The sequence below is a fragment of the Apus apus genome, chromosome 15 (assembly GCF_020740795.1).
Source record: "Apus apus isolate bApuApu2 chromosome 15, bApuApu2.pri.cur, whole genome shotgun sequence".
In the NCBI taxonomy this organism is placed as follows: Eukaryota; Metazoa; Chordata; class Aves; order Apodiformes; family Apodidae; genus Apus; species Apus apus.
The window spans coordinates 1,294,859-1,317,244 of NC_067296.1; the positions used below are offsets into that span (position 1 = coordinate 1,294,859).

Sequence of the window (22,386 nt, forward strand, 5' to 3'; positions counted from 1 at the left end):
AGTTTCTATGTTTGACGAGATAATAGTTGGAAGGAAGCGGTTTTGAGCCTGGTATGTTACAAAATGCTCAGTTTGTCTAGAGACGAATCGTTAAATCGTTAGTTTGCTTCTTTAGATACTGTGCAGGTCTTGAAGAAGAAAATAAAAAGATGCTAAATTCTGTTGCTGTAAGAAGTTTTTCAGAATCAGTGCCTTGGGCCTGGAACCCATGTTGCCAAATGTGTTTGCTCGTCTTTGCCCTTTCCAGGTTTGCTGATGCTCCCTTCTGTTCTGTGGCTGTCTGTTCTTTCATGATTTTGGGAAACCTGAGTTGGATTTTTATGTACAGAGCAAATGACTCTTCCTGTGGAAGAGGAATTGAAACTGTCAGTGCCTCTGCAGGAAGAGTAACCTCAAGGGGTTCTCTTCCCATTTGTTTTTTGGCAGTGGGAACATGATTGTAGTTGAAAGACTTGCCTTTCCCATGGAATGAAAATCTGTTGGCTGGTAGTATCATTTCACTTAAGGTTTGTGGCTGTGTATTGAACTCTGCTGCTCATTCCCTGCCTTATGATCAGGTAGGTACACTGTAGTTTATTTTCTATACAGATGCCTTTGTCAGTAATTTTCCTGGAGCTTTGTTACTATGTGGAATATTTGGGTGTTGTTTGTGCAGGGAGAGCTTCCCACCTTCCTGATTTGGGTGCTTTTCACTCCTTGGTATAAATACCATATGTAAGAAAAGCAGCCCTAAAAGCATTCCTGTGCCATAGCTCTGGACTGACCCCAGGTGTCAGATGGTGTAGTTGAGCCTCTGGCTCTGCCTTCTGTCCAGCTTCCTTTGTTATCATTCTGGTTTTATGTATCTATTCACAGCATGGCAGCCTAGGGGAGAAGCAATCAGATGAATTCTGACTCGAGTGCCTTAACTGCTGCTGCAAAGTCAAAGCTTGCTCCTTGGTGGCTGCTTTGTATGCTCTCATGTCTGCAGCCTTAATTCAAAGTGTTACCAGTTGCTTCGGGAATATATTGAAGTAAACTTTCTGCAACAGTGAATATATTTCCTTTTACCAGATGTCCAATTGCCACAGAATTCATTTTATACCTCTGTATTTACTCCTGCCTAGAACTCTCTTGGTTGGCATATTCTGACTTTTTGGACCTGTCACTACTTCTTGAAGGTCAGTGAGTTTGGAATTTCATATTGTGAATTTCATATAGTGTTGTTAACCAGAGAAGTGGTAGGACGGTATCCAGTACCTGGGACTTCTAGTGAGCTATTCCATAGCTTAGAACAATTAATTTCAACCATTTCCTGTTAAGGTGGCTTTGTGGATATAATGTTGCTCTGTGTGACAGTGGAAAGTTTAGAAATGCTTTCTTGTCACATAGAAATGAAGGCACATTATGGGATGAAAACAGGAATATAGTCAGAACCTAAACTACTTCAAGAATTCCTTTTAGGTAATTTTGATAACATTTTAATGCTAAAATTCACAGGACTGCTCTCACTAAGATTTCAAGCCTCTGGGTAGCATCTGTGTGCTAAATGACCTTGCTGAGGTGGCATTTGCTGGAATGTGCTCCATAATGTGAGCTTTTACAAAACTTTAGTTTCCAGTAGTACAACCATAGAAACAAAGTCGCTGCTTGTTTTGATGGGAGGATCGAATGTGAAAAGTCATTGATTGTTGGAGCAGGAAGCTCAACTTAAATGATGGTTGCTGATACCATTTTGTTATTAGGCAAATGTTTCTAATAGAAGGGCAGTATTTATAGATTCCATGTTCTTGAGGAATGCTAATACAACCAGCTCCAAAAGCAGACAGGCTAATTAAAGTAAAATTAGGCACATTGCTGCAGTCTTCTGTGTTATGGGTCCAGTCTCATACAAATAAATGGAGTGGGTTTTGTAGCACTCAGTGCTGTTCTCATCTGTGGACTTGAATGCTTTTAGGAGCTGAGGTAAGTGTGTTGTGTGCAGGGTGGTTGTGTACAGCTAATTTGTCTCTGAGTAACCAGTAAGGCAGTGGCAGAATGTTTTCATCCTCATGTTAAAGGTACCGCAGCATTAACATCAGTGCAGTTGGAGCTCAAAGGTTGAGGCCAAAGTTCCACTCTTTAGTTTTAGAAAAAAAACCCAGAGTGATGCCCTCATGTACTGAAAAATGTTTGTGGTTCAGAAACTTCAGCATTGAGCTTGTGGGGAAAAGAGCAGAATAAAACGGTGAGTAGACAGTGAATTCTTAAACTACTGTGAAATATAATTTCAGTTAGAATGTATGAGATATGTAATGGATCTAAATGGTTTGCTGTTCAACAGTAAAACCTGAGCCCTGCACAGGCTTGTGTATGCTTAGATTGTAAATCAGAATTGGTTTTGACAATCAAGTCTGTTCAAAGGTTTTTAAAGACACCTGTAGTTGTTGTCACTTGGGTGAGTGATAACCCCTGTGCAGATATGAAAGCGTTTTGAGTTACCTGGATGCATCTCTTAAAGAAAAAAACCTTTCAAATATATCTAAAAAACTACATACAAGACACCATGACAAACTGCACAAATGTTCTGGACTTTAAGGCCTTTTTTGTCATCTGGACACTCACCCCTCCCTTTGGGTAACTAACGCTGTGTTTTTATTAAGACAATCCAAATGGCATTTCTTCCTTGCAGTGCAAGCAGTATATCATGCTGTTTCATTGACTAAGAAGGTAGTATTTGGCTACCCTAACTACTCTGGGAGCAGAAAGGAGGGTGTGCAGGCAGTGGTTTTCTTCTGCTGGATGGCTTCTTCTGCTTTTCATACTGAAATTTGTTCTTAGTTGTGCCTGTAAAAATAACTTCAAGCAGAAACAAGAGTAAGTTTTCTGAAACCAAAAATGCCTTGGTTTAAGCAATAACAATAATATAAATCTTACTATGAGTCTGCAGACAATGTTATTTATCTTTAATATCAGCTATTTTCAGTGTGGTGACTTGACTGAGTACGACTAGTATTGTAATTTAATTCTGTTATTGTGAAAGGTGAGAGAAATCCCTAGAATCAAATTCTGTGCCAGCCATGGGGTGGTGGTGCAGTGTGTAACCTTCCTCCCTGGCTTCTTCCATCTTGACAAAGCAGTAAGAACCTCTTGTTCTGAAAGTCTGTGAGCAACCCATACTCCAGGGCCACTTACGTGTATAACATGAAAGTAGATACTGTTTAATCTTTTTGTGATCTTCAAATCCTTCTGCTACTGTAGCAGAACACATCAAAACTCTGTTGGAGAATGTGCCATGAACAAATGGCCAAGGTGCTGAGCCTGTCCTGTGTTTTGTCCTGGCTGCTTCCTGGCCCGGTTATTCAGCTGCTCTCTTCCAGTGCAGATAGTGCTCTGCTGCCCACAGAACATGTAACCCACGTTTCCAGGTTCCACCTCATGGTAATAACTCCACGTCTCTCCACTTAGGTTAAATGTAATTAAATTTCTGTTTTTATAGCTGTTAAATTTACTCCCAAGTTTTTAATGAGAGAGGTCTCGGAGGGTCAGAGAGGTCTCATCTCTTAGCAAAAGCTCAGAGAACTTTCTGCCTTAGTTTGTTCATATTTATTAAAAAAAACAACAACTGTTGGAATTATTCATTTGACTTTGAGAAAATAAAGATGCTCACCTGTGGGAGAATCTAAGGCTTGCCAGTATTGGGTTGTAGGGGTTTTCTGGCTCTTCACTTGCAGACCATGTGTTTTAAAGGATGTGGAACACCTTTGTAGCAAGTTCAGATTTAAGAACCAGAGACTTCTTTGAGGATATAGGTTGAAAAGCATTGCAGGGCATATACTACAGAGAGCAGGCATGGAAAAGAAGCTCATGAGGAAACCTGTGTGTTTGCAGTTGGGGATTATTGAGCCCCTGGATGCAGGGAGTTTGGTCATTTTGGTCTCCTTGGAACTGAAAGAAGTGAAATAGCTTGAATCTGTCATTGTAATGGGTTTGTGCTCTTGGGAAGGTACCCTGGCAGGAGAAGTTGGATGTGGAGGAGAACAGAAAAGGCATAACAGGTCAGTGTGGTGTTCTGTGGCCTTTAAATACTTCTGTTGTTAGTCTGCATGAGGGAGAGAAAAAACTTTAAAATCCCTTGCCAAATCCTTCTGTTTGTTCTGGTTGCTTGATGTCATGTTTTTGTGGTGGTGTTTTTTGTAGGCTTTTCTGTTTTGAAGCATTGCTTTTCTGCAGCAGAGTAGGCTGGAGAAGTGAAGATAGTCATACTACAGATGGTAATAATTAAATGGCAGAAAAGTATTGTGGGGGTGTGAATCTCTTAAAAAGAAGCCTGTCCTCAAAAGGAGAAAGAAGAGCTGAAAGACAGTGTTGTCATAAGAACAGCTGAACTTGGAATGAATAAATTGAAGAAATTGGCTTCTTGGGAGTGCTGCAGAAGCAATATTACAGGATTTTTTTCTGTTTTGTATTTCATGAGGAGCTAGATTCAAGATGAAAGTCCATAAAGAAGGAAGCCTGAATTATATAACGTGACGAGTGTGATTCTGTGATGTGTGAGAACCTAAAGGTCTCTTCTGCTTTATGGCCCTACTCTTTTTAGGCAGGAGTTGTCACTGTGCAGTAATAACTCCAGGACAACTGAGAATAGTCTATAAATAATTCACCTGGGGTATCTGAACCCTTTTTTTGGTGATCATTCAGCAGTGCAGTACAAACAAACATGGCAAGGGGTATTGGTACTATGTGGTCACTCAAGTTCTTCTGTAGTGTGAATTTGACAGATAGAACAGCAGAGTTTGGTAACATGTATTGCTGGCATATTTCTTTTTAAGGTCTTATTTTGAACTGGTTCTGTTCACACAGTATGTACTAGCCTGAACAGATGGACCTTGAATTTCTGCCCCTAAGTCACCTGTGTGACACCATGGCTACGTTTGGGGGAATGAGTGAAATCATGCAGGCTCTAGAGTAACTACAGGATGGTTTAGATCTCCAGCCTTGGGGAAGGGCAGAGGTTGCTAAAGGGGTCAGAAGGATGAACACTAAGATGTTGCCTAAAAAACCACAGATGCATGAGCAAGAAGTGTTATGTTGAGGCTACATGCAGGTGAAGCTGCAATGTAATTGAAGAACAAAGAGAAGGAAATATGGTGTAGTCTTCGGTCTCAGCTTAAGGAGTTTGGACTGATAAGTGGAGGAGCTAAGGCCAGCTTGATTTGTTGGGGCATGGGACAGAATGTTCAGCCATTTGTTCCTGAGATGGGAACAGCTGGAGTTGGCAGGGAAAGCAGGAGGCCTGGCTGGAGAATGGCAAAGACTTGCAACGTACAGTGGTGCGTTTGGGGTTGTTACAAAGGTCCGTGTGGTTAAGCTTTTATGTCTTTTTCAACCAAGTTGTTCTTTACGTTTCATTAATAAATTTTTGAGAATCACAGGAGATGGGAGGGGAAGCAGCTAAATTAAAGAATGTTAAAGAAATGAAAAACATCTTTTCTGGTGGGAGAAGTCTGAACATTTCTAGGATTGCAGGTAGTGTTCCAAAAATGCTTATGTAAAACCTCAGAAAGTTGCACCTAATTCCTTATTCTTCTGAATATGTAACATGGATCTCCTACATTATTTTCCTAGAATGTGGTATTTTTTTCTCAGTTTGACTATTTAAGACTAACTACTTTATTGGTTCCCTTAAGCTGAATGACTGTCTGACTCCAAAGCCCCAGCCTGCCTTCACATAGTTTTTTAAGGAAATGGGTTTGGACATCCTGCTGCTAAATGCTGTTAAGAACTTGGAAGTGAGTTTTCTTTTTGCATTAAGAGCTTTGGAAAGTAACTTAGGTTTTGCTTCAGTTCAGGTCTTGATCTGAACTGTATTGCAATTTCATATATTACAGCCTAATATTTAAAATAGTCAGTGTTGATCTCTCAGTTTGTTTACTTCTCAGAACAGTGGAGGCTCACACAGACCTTTCTTTGAGCTTGTTGGTTGTGATTAAGCGGGGTATTGGTGGGGCATAAGTTAAAGGTGAATATTGCACAGTGTAAAGATGAACTTGTAGAAGAAGGTATTCCCTTAGACTTGGGTCTTGGCTCTTGTTTGTTGGGGAAGTTGCAGTAAAGAATATTAAATGTCTGAAGTTCTTGTTCATGTTTTCTGCTGGAAATTACAATCCCATTTGTGATTGGGGGGGCTTTTTTTTCTGCTTCTAAAAAAACAACTGTTGTAACCTTGTTATATTGTATTGATATGTATTTTATGTAGACATTGTTGTATAGATACTTTATCACCATATCAGGGACATGGTTTAGTTGGACTTGGCAGTGTTGGGTTAACGATTGGACTTGGTGATCTTAAAGGTCCTTTTCAACCAAATCAATGTGCTGCTCAGTCTGATTCAGTGACCCTCTAGGAGGCCAGGTTGCCACTGTGCAGGCTCAGCACTTATACCCATGGGCTGCTTCCAGATACAAAAAAACCCAAATCCTCATGGTGATACCAGAGTTTCAGGTTCATGTGGAGACAACTCAGTAAGTGGAACTAGGTCATAATTTTGTGTATATCCAGCAGAGCCTCAGGTGCCCAGGGATCAGTAACCTCTTTGCAGATGGCTTGCAGTCAAGTTTGGAGCCCAGAAAGGCTTGGCTGGCTGTGCCTCAGCTCACCTCTGGTCCTGTCTGGGCATGGTTCACTGAGAGCACAGCCTCAACACTGCCACTGCGCCCTGTAGGAAACACTTGGCAGCTTTACTGCTGTGTGTCCATCCTCCCAGCCCTGAAATTAAGGCTCTCTGATGGACCATGGACATTCCTCCCCAGGACTGAATCAAGCTGCCAGAGCAGTGTGGTTAGAAAGGTGTTCTTAACAGTATTCAATATTCTATTTCTTTTTTAAACAATTAGCAATGCCTTTTGTTTCAGGTTTTATATCAAATTTGCAGTAACAGTTATTTAACACTCTTCCCACGAAGTTTTGATTGATCAGTCAAAGTGTATGGTGATAACTTGGAAGACAGTGCAGAGAATACTGAGTTAATATCTGCTGGTACTAATGATGTTCTTAACTGTCATTATTTCAAACCCCCAGGAATAATGAAATGGTAGAAAAAATTATAGCCATCTATATAGTCTGCAGAGCTTCTGGGCTGTGACGTGAGGCTTTGTGGCCCATGGAAGATCCGGTGTGCTGGAGAGAGGCTGTACTTACTAATGATTTCTGTGGACTCTGGTCTTTCTCATGAGACTCTCAATCTCAGCTTAAAATAAAAAACCCTAGCTTGATGATTTCTTTTTAGAGCCCTGTGGGGTTTAGGAAGGCAGGATAACCTTAGATTTTTTAGAAATGTTGGTAATACATTTAGAAAGTGATGCTGACACTACCTGGGCACCAGTGATATCTCTCTAATATCAAAACCCCAAACAGGCTGTCCCCTGAAAACTGAGCTGATGGTCCAAGGAAGCATTGCTCTGATGGTCTGCACCTTCAGGGATCCCAGCAGGAGGAGAGAGAAGCTGTGTTGAAGAAAGCAGGGTGATAACTGCAAGTTATGGGGTTAAACTGAGCAGTAGACAAGGAGGAGACTGCATTAGGTTGTTGAAGTGCAGGATTTATGAACCGGGATGTTCTGTTACATGTGTTGGGTATATTTATGGAGTTGTTGGGTAGCATAAGGCCAAGACAGTGAAACATGCAGTTGGTACATACTGCTGGCAGGGTTGTTGGTGAGCACAATGTAAGGCAGAAGCTATGGTCAGCCCTGTACAAAATAAGGTCACTGGCAGTCAGCTGTCCTTAAGCATGTGTGTTAAAGCCTCAAGCTTAAGTCAAGTTAAGGAGCGTGTTGAGTATCCATACAGAGGGGTGTAGTTGATGAGAATGTATTAGTGTGATTAGTCAGGAATAAACTACAGGTTTTCTGGTGCCAAATCCTTTCTTGCGTTCCATCTCACATGGAGCAATGAAACCCAGCTGACCCACTCAGCTGGATTCTGGGATAATGCAACATCCCCATCCCTGCAAGTGTTGAAGGGCAGGTTGGATGGGGCTTGGAGCAACCTGGGCTGGTGGGAGGTGTCCCTGCCCATGCAGGGGGTTGGAGCTAGATGATCTTTAAGGTCCCTTCCAACCCAAACCAGTCTGGAATTCTATGATTTTCTCCCTGGAAGACATTGCTCCTGGCACTACTAAAAATACTGGTGATGGTGTTTGATGCCATGAAGCTATTAGGGTCTTTTTGCCTTCAGGGTGACTCCCTGCGTTCTGTGAGCTGCAAGTAGTGGGTGATCTGAATCACATCCCCCTTCTCACCCTGTGTTCCCCTTCTGCACCCCATCCCCCCTCAGCCTAAAGGGGAAGTGGAGCCTCCAGCTTTCAGGCCTGGTGCAGTCTGGAAGCATAGACAAACAAATGTAATTCATTAATTCTCACCATATGCAATCTAACACTTGATCATTAATCAACTGAATGGTGGCACCCCCTGCTGCAGAGAGGGACAGTTAAAATCTTGGAGCATTCCTGCTCTGGAGCTTCCTTCAAGCACAGGTGGACAGTGCTTTCTTCTCTTAGATTTGATTTGCTCTCAAGCTTTGGTTAAGTTGAATTGCTGTAATAATAATTATACGTTTCTATTATAAGATTTGTCTGGGAAGTTGATTTTGTTTACTTCAGAGAATGTTTCTGTGTGAAAGGAACTTGATTTCTCTATAGAATCATGTGAAAAGGTTTGGAAGTTCTGAAAAGCTTATATGAAACTTCAGAAAGTAGCACGTAATTCCTTATTCTTCTCAACGTATAACCTGGATCTCCTACATGATTTGCCTGGAATGTAGCATTTTTTTGGTCTCTGGTTATTTAGGACTATCTTCTTTATTGGTGTGCTTCAATGCAGTGTAAAACAGCTTTGTTGGAAATACAGGATTTATCTTTCCATGTGTATTAACACAACTATTGGAGTTCAAGATCTGCTTTACAGGGAAGAGGTGGTATGCACAGTAAAAATAATCTTGACTTTTTACACTGGACCTCAGCTTAGTTGCCTGAGCACTTCTTAAAGGTTACCTGGTTTGTGTGGCTGTTGTCCATATGAGCTGGTGGTTGTGGAGGTGTAACATGGCCTCAGGTGTGATCTTGCAGGCTGTTGCTGACAGCAGCACTTACCAGGGCTAATGGTGCCTTTCCTTCTGAACCCGCCGTGCTGTGATGCTCCCAGTGCCTCGTGTTAGGTCTGAATGTATGGTCATGCTTGGAGTTGATTTTTGCTTGGCAAATTGCGTTTCTGCTGCTAGAATAGTTTTGTGACTTCCAGGTCATGCTGTACCTTAACCTGCCAGTGGCAGGTAAGTTGGAGAAATGGCTATTTTTGTTGCAAACTGTTAAGGATCAATCTATAATAAATCCTTTATAAATGTAATGTTTTAATACCTGTATGGAAAGCAATTTGCTTTAGCTGCTGTTTTTCCTTTGGAAATATATGTTGTCTTTTGCAAACCAGAAGTTTTAAATAACAGACATCAGTAGTAGTTATCAAGGGTGGTTGTGAGGGGGGAAGATAAGAACTCAATGACTTTTGGAGTTTCTGAAACTGTTGGAAAACAAAGTTTTGAGCGTTGCAACAAATGTAAATAATAGTAATAGTAAAGATTAATTGTTGCAAGTCTAAAAGCTAAATTAATTTTGTGTGTGAACAGATATAAAAGTGCCCTACAGAAGCTCTGTGGAACAAGAAGAAATTTGGTTTTGAAATGTTTGACTTCAGTCTGCAAGCTGAATGAGACCGGTGTTCTTTGAGTGCATGCCAAGGAAGAAAGGAAGGCTATTAATAAAAAATAATAAAACCTCAAGTTCTTTCAGTTTAATTGCACCAAGCTGTACGTAGCCTGGGATCAGAGCCTGTGTGCTCTGGTTGTGTGACCACTAGAACCTTTGTCTCTTGTGCTGGTAAGTGGGGAAGTGTTGCTGCTTGGTCCGTGGGACACTGGCACGTGCTTTCAAAGTGATGAAATAGCAAGAAGATGTTGCAGAGTTGTGTGGATGTTCAGAACACAGAAGCTTAAGAGAAAGCATTGCAGGCTTCTGCTGGAAGAGAAGAGGGCTGGGGGCTGTGCTGGGCTGCTCTCAGCATGAGTCCCGTGGGCAGCAGTGTCGGAGCTTTCAGGATGGTCACTCCTCTCAGAGGAAGTCAGCAGAGCCTTGACAGAGGGAGGTGAACATGAAGTTCCACTGATAGATTTCATATAAACAATTCCTTTTTTATAGGAAAAGAGATGCAGTTACTATAGTAAAATACAGGTTACTATGGAGGATGAAAATTAAGTTCCAGAAGTCTTGCTTTAGGAGGAAAAGAGAATGCTTGAGGCAGTGGTTATCATCATTAAATTCTGTTTAAAGATAACTGAAGTTGGGGCTAATTTTCCTAATTGCCAAGAAACTTCCACTATTTTTTTCCCTTTCAGTATTTGTGTGTTTGGGAATGAGAATGTGTTAAGCTGTTCATCTTCTTAGGCTTTTCAGATCCAGGCAGGTTTCAAGAGATTTGCACTTCTCCCACTGAGAGCATGGCAGGATAACTGGGTAAAGGTGCTTACCTAGAGGCTAAGCAGATCTTCAGGCTTGACTGAAGTGGATGTTGTGTCATAACAGACCACCTACCCTTTGCTCTTGCTGCTGAGATACCCAGACTAGTCTGTGATCAGGATTTTCTGCTGCTGTAATTCAAGGAGTGGATTGAAACTGGGGAACACCATACAGAAAGCTGTGAAAAAAAAGTGTGGGCTCTTCAGGGATGTCTGTAGGCAGCAATACATAAACAATTGCTGGCTGAGGTTCAAACCAGCGTTTTTAGATTTCACATGAATCTTTTATCTGAATCTGATAAGGAGCTGTCCCTCTTCTTTCCATAAGGGTTCTGTCTATAGTTGTTAAACCTGCTCTCCTGTTACCCCTGAGGAGAGGGAGTACAGCCTGTTAGAGGAACAGTTCTGCTCAGCTGCTCTGAACAACCAGCCTGGTTGTTCTCTTGTGTCCTGGTTGTCACTGCATCAGCTGGTGCCCTGTGATCTCCACATGGAGCAGGAGGATGTGGTGGGAAAGGATCCCTTGGGCTTTGTAACTTCCCAGAGGTTCAGCAGAACATCTGGGCTGTGTTTCAAGAGAGGTACTGTGTTCTTACTAAATCCAAAACAGTAGGATGAGAGAGTCCTCTGGGTGTTATTGTTCTGAAAGAGAAGTCCTTGAAGCAGTGGAGAGTATTTTCATCATTTCATTGCTGCTAATCTGGAGAAGAGCTTCAGACAGCAGCTGGGAGGTGGGTTGGGCTTGAGGGCTTGCATCACTTCACCTCCTGGCTTCTTTGTGTGTTTCAACAGTTCCCATCTCAAACTTTTAACTTTTCCTTAGCGGTGTCTTTATAACACGGAAAGACATGTACAGACCTGTCCTCTGTGCAGCTTGAGCCCTGCAGTAGTGGCTTCCTCCTAGAAAGGGACAGCTGCTGTCTGGGGATGCTGAAGCTTGTGGGGGGCTGGTTCTTTGAGGTTGATTTCTGATCCTTTGTGCTCTGCTGGGGAGAGATGGCTTCTGGTTCTCTCTCCTGTTGGTACAGAAATCTGTTGTGGTAGAGGAAAACAGGAGCAATATTGGCACTGGAGCCAAGGCTGGCTGTCCTGGGCTTGTCAAACAGCTGGTGTCACACAAACACATACGTTGTCTGTGGAACTGCAGGCTGTGTAGACGTGACTGTGTGAGGTGTAGGCTGGTCTGGTGGAATGGTGTGTGTAGGTGAAGAAACAGCCTGATACCTGTGACTGGGGATTTTAGGAGGAATGTATTATTAAAGACAATGGTTTCTTCTGTGACTCGGGGCTGAAAGCAGCTGAAGTGGACTGACCAGACTACTTCAGACTAGGCTCTTTGGAAATGGTGGTGTTAAAGCAGATGATGATGACCTTAGCAGAAAGATGAACTATGATCCTCTGCCTAAAGCTTTGCTGATTCTCACTGAGCACTGGTCTGGTCCTGCAGCCATCCCCGGAGCATCCGAGAGCCAAGCAGAGTGAAGTGATGCCATTAACATCTGACCAGGGTAGATTGCAGGCTGGGCGGTCTGAGGGATTAAATATTGTCTAATAAAAGCTTGTCTCTTCATTGAGAGAAATACTTACACCGTGCAAGTGTGAGAGCACCATGTGGATGCTTAGTTACTGCAGAGAGCAAACAATTATTTCCTTATTTTCCTAACTCTGAAGGAGCTTCTGTCTGAAATGCTCACGGTTGAAGCACGTGGAGCTCTGGAGCTGCCCGGTCTCTTGAGTGTGTTCAAGGCTTGTCTCCTGAATTCCGTGTCGAGAGCTGCAGCCGCTGCTTGAGCAGCAGGGGATACATAATAAAATGTAGTGATCACCTTGTTCCCAGCTGGCGATACGGTTCTTTCCGAAGGCAGCACCGCTCGGGGGCACGTCTGTGTGCCCGGGGCTGCGGGACCAGCTGGTGACCAGCGGCCCCGGGAAGCGGCAGCGGCTTCACCGACCCGCGGGGCCGGAGGGACGGGCCGGAGGCGCGGGCAGAGCGCGGTGGAAGCGCGGGGGTGCGGGAGGGGACGGGGCGGGCGCCGCTCCGCCCGCCGGGGCTGCTGAGGGGGCTGGGGGCCGGTTCCTCTCCGGGACGGCCTGCCCGGTGCCCCGGGTCCCGGTCGGTGCGGGTCCCGGTCGGTGCGGGTCCCGGTCGGTGCCGGTGCCGGTCGGTGCGGGTGAGCGGCCCCGGCGCCGCCGTTGGCAGCCCTGAGGGGCTGTGCGGTGGGTCTGACCCTGTGCTCTGCCCGCAGATGGCCGGGTGCGTGTGCAGGGTGGAGCTGTCGGTGTCCTGCCGGAGCCTGCTGGACAAGGACCTGGGCTCCCGCTCGGACCCGCTCTGCGTGCTGCTGCGGGACGCGGGCGGCGGCCGCTGGGCCGAGGTGAGCGCGGCTCTGCCCGGGCTGCCCGCCCTTCCCCTTCCCAGCCCCTGCTGTGCCTAGCGAGCCTGTTTAATCTTTAACGTGCTTAATTCAGCTTTGCAGTCCAGGAGATCCCCCCTGCCTGCGCTCAGACTGTTTCATTAATTGCTTATACATTTGCTTAGCGTTGCATCAGGACATTCCCTTACCTGTTGCAATACAGCCTGTCCTCCTCCCTTTACCCCAGAGCATGCAGGCCACAGCACAGTGTTCCTCCAGCCTTTCCCCACCTGATTTTCAACATTTTTCCATACGTTAACATTTATTACCCAATACAGTTGGTCAGCAGGGGCCTGGTTTGTCACAGAGCACAAAGCTGGGCCCAGGGTGCAGAGCTTGGCTGCTCTCTGTGTTCAGCCAGCCCAGAGGGACAGATCAAAAGCTGTGTGGCAGAAAGAGAGGTTCTTAACCAGCACCAATGGCTTTGCTTCCGTATTTGTGCAGCTAGATCGCACGGAGAGGATCAAGAACTGCCAAGACCCTGAGTTCTGCAAGAAACTGGTCGTGGATTACTACTTTGAGAAAGTGCAGAAGCTGAAATTCGGCGTGTATGATATTGATAACAAGTCCTTTGATTTAAATGATGATGACTACCTCGGAGGGATCGAGTGCACGCTGGGACAGGTGTGCATAGAGTTGTGTTAAGTGATCTACAAAGTAGCAGCAAGTGTTTGGCTTACTATAAAATGGGGTGAAAGACTGCTTTATCAAAGGCTTAAGCTTATTCGAATTGGGAAACGTCTTGTTGAACAGGTTGGTTTGTGTTACTGTTGAGTTAGAAAGTCTTTGTGCCAGTTAGAAGATGAAGGTTAGAAATATCCATGGTTTGCAATGAATTGCTCAACCTTGGAGGTGCTTGTAGCACCAACAGCAGTCTTGGGAGTAAGGAAGGCCTGGTGCTTGGGGAGCCCTTCACAGAGTGGTCACCAGGCAGGAAGCCTGGGGAAGTAAGGCTGTTAGAGATCCTGTGTTTGTTTCCAAAGGAGGGGTTTGTGTAGGTAGGAAGGAGAGGGAAAGTGGGGTTCATATTATTAAAAAAAGGCTTGATAAATTAAATTGTATTTTTTTGTTTTTAATAGCTTTTTGGCTACCTGTGCTGAAGATGTCTCTTGTGTCTCAGGGGTAGCAAAATAGGAGGCTAAAGTTAAGTTTGGAGACAGGTTAGTGGGTGCTGTTCTGTGAGTAGTGAGAGAAGGTCATTTTCAGACTGTTCAGGAGCACAGGCTCTGATGGCTGTCACTGTTGCAAATGCATTTAACTCCTTTTAGATCTTTTAGGAGAGTTTTGCTCCTAAAGAGTAATTTTTTGCTGTTTGTCTAACTTGATGTTTATATTATTTGTCTTTTACCTTAGGTTGTGTCCAGCTCGGTGTTCACCCGACCACTGGAACTGAAGCAGGGAAAGCCAGCAGGAAAGGGCACCATTACTGTAAGTAAGGCTTTTGTGTAGAAAAAATGCTTCCTCAGTCTTTCGTATGTTCTCTGGGACAAAGTAATAACATCTCTGGTTTTCTGTCAGTTTATCTTAAAATACTACACATGCCCAGGAAACATAGTTATGTGTAAATACAGTTTCTTTCATGGACAGAGTCTGAGCAAAACTCTTTGGGTTTCTTGTTTAATTAATTCATTAAAAATTTCTGTGGCACAGATTTCAGCAGAGGAGATTAAAGATACCAGGGTTGTGTACTTGGAGATTGAAGCCCAAAACTTGGACAAAAAGGTATTGATCTTTTAAAACTCTTTTGTATGCTCTTGTGATACTGACAGTGCCTTTTGGCAAATGTTCAACTTAGTGAGTTAATCCATGTACAAAAAGAGGCTCCCTGAGTCTCATTGCTTATAGTGAACTGGAGACAATTTCATGTTGAAAACCACAATCTGAAACCAGAAACTCCACAGCCAAGTTTAACTTTTGCAGGGTTATTTTAGCATTGGAATATTCTATATATTAATACAGTTCAGTTACATAATTATCTCCAATGAATATTGTAGCTGTGAACTGAGCTTTTTTAAAATGTGTGTAAGACAGAAAAGGTGGAAATTTAGATATGCTGCCTAGATGTTACTTTAAGCCAAAGACCAGTCCAGGGATTTAGTGACCTCACTGCTTGGTCAGCAAGATGACATGATTTATAGGGACAAAAATGGACTGAGGAGGCAGTCTTGGCAAATAAAAGAGACGAAAGCAAATGTTCTGTTTGTTTGACTTCATGCTTTCTTGGAAGAATTGTGTTCTGATTAGCCAGCTTTTCTCATCTGGCTAAAATATAGGAGGCTGATTGCTTCTCTTGGGTTTTTGTTTGCAGGATTTCTTAGGTAAATCAGATCCATTTTTGGAGTTTTACAGGCAGAGTGATGCTGGAACCTGGCAGCTGGTGTACAGATCAGAGGTAGTATTTCTTTGCTTGTGTTTTTTCTGGAGTTGATCAGACAGTTTACTCCTGCTGAAAGTGGGAGTCCCACTCCTGCTCATGCTAGATTGTTCTGTGTGAGTTTAGTCTCTGCTTCTCCAACTCCTCATCACTTCCCATTTGCAGAATGTTCCTGCCTCACTCTGTCTGTGAAGAAAAATCTCATGTTGGAGGTTTTACCTGAAAGGTTTAGCAAAAAGTGTGTGTGCTCCTGATGTTTGCATTTGTGCAGCATGGCAGGTCCAAAGAATTACTACGATTATTAACCTGGAAAGAAGTGGTCATGGGTGCTGGGCTTGTTGAGAGGTGGCAACGTGCTGAATGGTGACCTGGCAGAATATAGTTGATTTGCTGCCTGGTGTCTGGATTGAGCTGGCTCAGTGATGAGTCCAACCATGCACCAGGTGAGAAGCATGGCAGGAGTGTCCTCCCATGCAGTGGTGATGAGCTGGTAGGTTGGCTTGGCTCTGGAAGTTAACTTTGCCCTCAACTTCTCTTTCTTACAGAGCTTTTGCTTGGCTGCCTGTGCATGTTGGGTTGGAGTGTCTGTTCTTAGATAGCCATGCACAACCCTTGTGCTGGGTTTCTTACTGACTTGCATGCCACATCCCTCACATGTCGTTACGCTTTACTTTTCTTAAGGTGATTAAGAACAACTTAAATCCATGCTGGAGGAAGTTCAGTGTTCCCTTGCAGACCTTCTGTGGTGGAGATTTTAATAAACCCATCAAGGTATGGCCTTGAGAAATTCTCATTATTTGTTGTTAGAACAAATCTATTCTTGGTTGATGTTAACTGTGAGTGATCAGGTTGTCTAGTCATGTTGGAATGTTTAGATTCCCTTTCTAGATTGGTAGTGTGATAAGTCATTATATGGCTATTAAGTCTGTATTAAAACATCATGAGTTGTCAAACAGAAGCCAGAAATGCAGAATCAACATACTTCCTAACAGGTTGTCATGAGGAGAATTAAAACTGATTTTTGCAGTATTCTGGCCAGGGTTTCATGTTGGGTTCCTAGGGTTGTTGTTTTGGTTTTGGGGGTTTTCTTGGGGTTTTGTTTGTTTAAATTACAGCTTTCTAGCACTGTTTCGAAGTTAACTGAGAAGCTCATCTATGTTGGGCAATCTTGAGTGGCTTAGGATACTGACATAAAGAGGACCTCAATAGATCTGTCAGATTCATCTGTTCATGAGACTGACAGGCTTGTCCTGACTCTGTCTGTTCCAGTTAGAGATTTGCTTTTGAGTCAGAACTGCAATTCCTTGAGCTTTTGTATATGATGACTAGTTGTCTCTGATCCTGGCTTGTGGAGGTGGTAGCAGAACAATTAGATCTTTGAATAAGTTTCTGCAAAGGAAAATCTGTTAGCAAATTAACTTGCTAATTTATGTTCTAAGCAATTGATAAGGTAAAAACATTTAAATCCATAGACTGTTCTGTGTGAGTTTAGTCTCTGCTTCTCCAACTCCTCATCACGTCCCATTTGCAGAATGTTCCTGCCTCACTCTGTCTGTGAAGAAAAATCTCATGTTGGAGGTTTTACCTGAAAGGTTTAGCAAAAAGTGTGTGTGCTCCTGATGTTTGCATTTGTGCAGCATGGCAGGTCCAAAGAATTACTACGATTATTAACCTGGAAAGAAGTGGTCATGGGTGCTGGGCTTGTTGAGAGGTGGCAACGTGCTGAATGGTGTTCATGAGCTTTTATTTTTGGGGAGTCATCAGCCTTAGAGCAGGAAGAAGTCATCTTGGTCCAAAAGTGAGAAGCAAAAGTGGAAAGGAGATGGCAAGGAGATGTATATTATCATTTTTTCAAACTGGCATAAGATAGCATGGCTTACCCAGGAGCCTGTATTTCCTAGAGTCCAAATGGATTTTTTTGTTGTGTTTTCCAGGAGCTTTCTGTGCTTTGGAATTCACTTTGGAATGACCTGCTTCTTAACAGGGATCGATTTTTTTTGCTGATAGTTTGTTTCAGCCAAAGTTCTTGATACATATGCAGATAATCTGTTAAATTTCACTGTGAAGAAAAGGATTATACTGCCTCTTGTCAGGGCAGCCTGTCAGAAAGGGGAATCCAGGCTGACAGGCAGGAGTTCCTCAAGCAGCACTGAAGAATATAATACTGCACTGGTGCTTCATTTTTCATCAGGTAGTTGCTGCTCTGAACCTCTTGAGGCTTCCAAAAATTTACATAGGAACAATTACACCTGAAATAACTGTAGTCAGTGAAGGGAGAACCTGGGAACAGCCATTTTGGTGCATCCCCTAAACATCAGCTTTGCCAGCTACGTATGAGGAATATGTGCTGAATATGTGCCTGAAGATTAATCTTTTTATCAAATGCCACCTAATATTCTGGTACTTCTTTCTTCATTGTGATGCAGAGTGATGTTCTCCTTGTTCTGTACTAAGAACAACTTCAATTTGTGACACAGCCTAATCTTCTTGGCAGTTTTGTTAAAAATAGGGGCAAATGAAAGTAGTGTCTCTCCCCCATAGTTAATTAAATGGAAATAGCAAATGTGAAATTTGTGGGTGTTGGTATTGGGACTAAAGCTGCCAGTCCATGTTTTTGTGGCATCATATACATAAAGGCAGATCCATTTTCTGTGAGTTGTGAAAGTTTCTATAGATGAACGGGGCCTTTTAGCCACTGGCTGTGTTCCAGGGCTCACAATGAGTACTGGATAGTTTATTTGCAAAGAAACAGTTTTTCAATAAATAATTCTATACAGTGTTATGCAGTTTTGCTAGCAGGATTTTGTTTGCAGCAGCACCACACTGTGGGCAACCTACAGTGAATCATGGCCAGTTTTAGAAAACTCTTGCAAGAAGAGGCTTGTTTTAAGCTGCATCATGCTGTGAACTGGTAACAAAACTGGTCCTAAACATCACTTCATTGGTGGGGCTGAAATAGGGAGCAGCAGCAAGCAGGAGGGGAGAGGAGATGGGTGGAGGTGGCAGCTGCTGAGGTTCCTGCAGCTCTCCAGTTGACTTGGTTTGAAGGAGACCCTACACCAGGAGGCTGCACCCCAGCTTCTGCATGAGAGCCACCTTCCTTGGCCTCCCTGCCATGATCCAGATGCTATTGGGTGATATTTAAATGTCAGATATGTTGAGAGAGGTGGACAAGAGGTAATGGTTTAAAACTGGAAGAGGGGAGATTAAGGTCAGACATGAGGAGGAAATTCTTTGCTGTGGGGGTGGTGAGACCCTGGCCCAGGTTGCCCAGGGAAGCTGTGGCTGCCCCATCCCTGGCAGTGTTGAAGGGCAGGTTGGATGGGGCTTGGAGCAGCCTGGAATGGTGGGAGGTGTCCCTGCCCATGCAGGGGGTTGGAACTGGATGATCTTTAAGGTCCCTCCCAACCCAGACCATTCCGTGATTCTATGATGATTCAGGCTGGAGGGTGGGAGTTGGGTCATGGTCCCTGTGCTCAGCACCGGGGAGGCCTCTCCTTGGGTATGTGTCCAGTTCTGGGCCCCTCACTGCAAGAAGGAGATTAAGGTGCTGGAGCAGGTCCAGGGGAGACAACGAGGCTGGTGAAGGGACTGGTGGAGGGAAAGTCTTACAGGGAGAGGCTGAAGGAGCTGGGGTTGTTTAGCCTGGAGAAGAGGAGACTCAGGGGGGACCTTCTCCCTCTCTCCAACCACCTGAAGGGAGGTTGTGCTCAGGTGGGGCTGGGCTCTTTTTCCAGGCAACCAGTGACAGGAGGAGAGGGCCTGGCCTGAAGCTGCTCCAGGGGAGGTTTGGGTTGGATATCAGGAAGCACTTCCCCATGGAGAGGGTGATCAGACATTGGGATGGACTGCCCAGGGAAGTGGTGGAGGCACCATTCCTGGAGGTGTTCCAGGAAAGGCTGGAGGTGGCAGTTAGTGCCATGGTCTGGAGATGTGGTGGTGTTGGTCATAGGCTGGACTTGGTGATCTTAAAGGTCTTTTCCAGCCTTGGTGATTCTATGGTGGAGTGTGAAGAAGAGAGGAGTGGAAAGATGGTGGGTTGGGAAGGTTAAGGAGGAGAAGGGGAGCAGAGTCTCTGAGGTGATCTTGTTTCCCTTTAAGAGTCTGAAGGATGACGTGGTGCTTCCCATGTAGGTGGCTGGATAGGGCCATAATTCACCTGGCTCTTTGTGTAGGTTTCCCACTCCTAGCAGTGGAAGATCAAGGTAGTCCTAAAAGAACCTTGTCTCAAATTTGGATATCCAGCCATTGACTTTGACATCCTTATCAAGGTGTTACCCACGAGTTCATCTCATCCCTGTGTCCTGAGGAGAAAACTGTCTCTGTGGTTTATACCAAAGTAACATCAGTTTCTTGATTCCTAAAGGCAGGTCTTGGAAAGATGGAGGTTTTGAGTGTGTGTAGCATGTAAACTTCCACAGGGAAAGAAGCAGCTACTCACAAACTGTTCCTTGATTGACTGCTTCTGGAATTACTTGTCTTCTGCTGTCGTGTGTATTGTGCATGTTAAAAATGCTCCTTGCAGCTGATTTGTGGGGAGCTATTCACAATGTTTGGCTTACTGTGTTTGCTCTGGGCCATAGTTATTAGCATATTTTTATTTTTAAATGCATTGCTCTTTTGCATTATCAAGTTCTGAAACTGTCACGCTGATTGAAACATGACTGGTTATTAATTAAGAATTTATAATTTGGTTGGTGTAAGATGCAAAGAAAGACAGACTTGGTGCTCTGTGGAAACTGCACTTTCTTTGTAATCCGATGCTATTGCTGGGCAGAAGGAAAGAGGATATTCAGAAAGTGCTTAGCTAACCAGCTTTTAATTGCTTCTTCCCAGTTGTATATCTTGTCCAGAAGGATCTCACTGGGATACATCTGGGCTGTGAAATGGTGGGGGTTTTGTGGTGTGTTTGTTTTGGTTTTGTTTATTTTGGTTGTGGTTTTTTGTTTTGTTTTTTTTTTGAGGGGGGGTTGTTTTGTTTCCTTTTCATGGAGTTTGTGGTTGGTTTTTTTTTTGGTTTCTTTTTAATCTCTTGGGTTTAAACTGGGAGAGCTTTTAATGAAACTTTCACTGCCTGCACTGAAAGGGGTGGGCAGCTGAACATCCCCCTTCACCTGCGATGTGCTCTGGGTGTCCCTCTGACCCTCAGGTTTCAGTGAGTGATACTGGGGACAGCGGGGAGCCACTGGGAGCAGGGGGCTGTGCTGGGCAGCTGCCCTTCTCCTGAGGCAGGAGCTGTGCCCCTGCTGTCCCCTGCAGGTGCAGTGTGCGGATCACGACAGCGACGGTTCCCACGACTTGATCGGCACCTTTGAAACCAGCCTGGCCCAGCTGCAGGGAGCAGGGAACACCTCCCCGGTGAGCTTCCCCAGCCCCCCCTGGCTTAGTCCTTAATGCTGCCTTTCCTCAAACCCTTTTCAATATTGACCTCAGAGTTTTTAATTGTTACTTCCAAAAGCCTTTTTTTCTGTCCGAATTTTCCTATTACTAGGGCAACATCTGGGAAGAATAAAACCTGGTGTGCTCTCTTTTCCATGGGTACTGTTACCATTCCTGTTCCTAAAGACTTCCTTGAGCCCCTTGTCTGCTGGCTGCCAGCCACTTTTCCCAGCATTTGATTTTGCTTTTGCCTCTGCTGAGTCAAGTGGAAATAAAAGGGCTTGTTTGTGCTTTACCTGCTGAGTCCAGAGATAGGGCTTGGCTCAGACAGCACTTGTGCCTGAGCTGGTCACCCTCATGAGCACTCTGGTCCCCTTTCTGGAGAGATCAGAGCTTCCAAGGGGCACTCTTCTTACCTTGTCTTGGGCATCCAGCTCAGAGTAAGCTGGATCATGTGCTGGTGGTGCCGGTTTCTCTCTGTTGTCTGCAGTGAAACCCTGAACACTCATTCTCATGGAGAGGTCTCCCCTGAATTCAGACAGATGAAGCTGCACACCAGGCGTAGCCTAAGGCTGCTTCCAGTTGCCAGGCACCTTGAACTGTGGGTGTAATCCCGGGGCTGGTGGGAGATTCTTGCCTTTTACCCTCACCCATGTGAAATCAGAACTAATGTGAGTGAAACAAAGCAGTGAAACACTGTAGGAGCCTGCAGCTCTTTTGGCCTCCCCCACTCCTTGTCTTCTGTTTGAGTGCATTTCCTTTCCTTAACGGAAAAAGAACCTGATTTTATTAAGAGAAATGCTCATATTTGTGACTAACTTTTTTTCCCCTCTGATACAATGACCCTATTCCATGTCTGCCCACAGAATATCAGTTTTGTTGTAAAGGAGAGAGACTTTTCTGAGGTTTTCCCTTGTGTCTTGCCCACTGCTGGTAGCAAAAACATCCCATTTGACTCTCCAGATGGCAGCCAAAGTAGTTGCAAACCTTTTGAAAATTAAGTTTCAGAATTCTGCCAGATGTTTGGGTAGCTCTGCAATGGTGTGATGCTTCAATAATTGGCCCTGCTGTAAGTCCAGATGTTTTGGAACTTCTTTCTTGTGTGCTTAATTTCTGTAGGTGGAATTTGAATGCATTCATCCTGAGAAAAAACAAAAGAAAAAGAGCTACAAGAACTCTGGCGTCATTAGGATAAAATCCTGCAAGGTAGGAAGATTTTTCTTGGTTTTGACTTTTTTATTTTCTGATGGTAATGAAATGTTCTTACGGGGAGGAGGTGTAACACTGTCTGTCTGTTCCTCTAGATTGAGACAGAATATTCGTTTCTGGACTATGTGATGGGAGGCTGCCAGATTAACTTCACGGTGAGTTCTTTCCCCACAGCACATCTGGAGAGATGACAGGGCAAGAGCAAGGAAGGAGTGATGAGCAGTTTCATTTGCAGTGTGAATGGCTGCAAACGCAGTGTGAATTTGCAGGGCTGGAGAGTGCAAAAAGCACATGATACTCCATTTTTACTTTCTGTGATCAACTTTAATGGAACTAGGTTGTCTTAAACTTCTTCTGAGAAATGGGTTCAGTCCATCAGAGGAAGGAGGGAGCTCTGTAGGCCTGCTCTAACCCTCTGCTCTGGGTGTGGTTCGTTCTCATCAGCCTGTGGGACGTGTCAGTGACTTGCTGTCATCATCTTGACTG

General features: G+C 44.2%; 1 protein-coding gene across 3 annotated transcripts in view; it reads left to right on the forward strand.

Annotated features, from left to right (window-relative positions):
* CPNE1 (copine 1) overlaps positions 1–22,386 on the forward strand; it is a 43,784-nt gene that overhangs the window by 13,914 nt on the left and 7,484 nt on the right. For all 3 annotated transcript variants that reach the window (XM_051633502.1, XM_051633501.1, XM_051633503.1), the window contains 9 exons: positions 12,771–12,899; positions 13,383–13,562; positions 14,292–14,366; positions 14,589–14,660; positions 15,247–15,330; positions 15,994–16,083; positions 20,572–20,670; positions 21,811–21,897; positions 21,996–22,055. In XM_051633502.1, coding sequence (XP_051489462.1) covers positions 12,771–12,899; positions 13,383–13,562; positions 14,292–14,366; positions 14,589–14,660; positions 15,247–15,330; positions 15,994–16,083; positions 20,572–20,670; positions 21,811–21,897; positions 21,996–22,055 — 876 coding nt within the window. The remainder of the gene's footprint in view (positions 1–12,770; positions 12,900–13,382; positions 13,563–14,291; positions 14,367–14,588; positions 14,661–15,246; positions 15,331–15,993; positions 16,084–20,571; positions 20,671–21,810; positions 21,898–21,995; positions 22,056–22,386) is intronic.